At 53.2% G+C, this 568-nt stretch overlaps 1 protein-coding gene across 1 annotated transcript in view; it reads left to right on the forward strand.

The window, feature by feature from the left end:
• The first annotated feature begins 6 nt into the window (after positions 1-6).
• LOC107676489 (zinc finger and BTB domain-containing protein 45-like) overlaps positions 7-568 on the forward strand; it is a 1,233-nt gene continuing 671 nt past the window's right edge. The window contains exon 1 of the mRNA XM_016471044.1: positions 7-141. Within this exon, the coding sequence (XP_016326530.1) occupies positions 126-141 (16 nt within the window). The 5' untranslated portion in view covers positions 7-125. The remainder of the gene's footprint in view (positions 142-568) is intronic.

A 568-nucleotide genomic window follows, 5' to 3' on the forward strand; every position in this document is an offset into this window, starting at 1 on the left:
CTCCGCCCCCCTCCACCCCAGCATGCCTCGCGGGGCCCAGCTTCACGCCGCAGGGCTCCGAGACGTCCTTCGACTGCAGCCACTGCGGAAAGTCACTGCGCTCCCGCAAGAACTACAGCAAGCACATGTTCATCCACTCCGGTACGCATGCATGCGCTTCAGTGACCCCAACAATACCAGAGTAATTCAGTTCATGTGAACGCACCTTCCGTGTAGCACAGGTCACACAGACACTCGAGTAAACTCCTGAATTGATTTTTTCTGAATCAGATCTAATTAGCTGCTATCTGGGCCGCCAGCATTACTAAACCAGTGCCCTTGTACTAAACATCTGCAGTGTGTTAAACCTGCTGCAGGTTCAGCATGTGTATGAAGAATGTAAAGATTGAACATGAAGTGTGTTCATGTGTGTTCAGAGTAAATGATGCCCGTGTGTGTGCGTGTGTGTGTCTGCGTGCGTGTGAGAGTGTGTGTCTGTGTGAGTGAGAGTGTGTGTCTGTGTGTGTGTGTGCGCGCGCGTGCGCGCGTGTGTGTGTGTGTGCGTGTGTGTGTGCGTGTGTGTGTGTGC

The sequence above is a fragment of the Sinocyclocheilus anshuiensis genome, unplaced genomic scaffold, assembly GCF_001515605.1.
Source record: "Sinocyclocheilus anshuiensis isolate Anshui unplaced genomic scaffold, SAMN03320099.WGS_v1.1 scaffold3935, whole genome shotgun sequence".
Classification (NCBI taxonomy): domain Eukaryota; kingdom Metazoa; phylum Chordata; class Actinopteri; order Cypriniformes; family Cyprinidae; genus Sinocyclocheilus; species Sinocyclocheilus anshuiensis.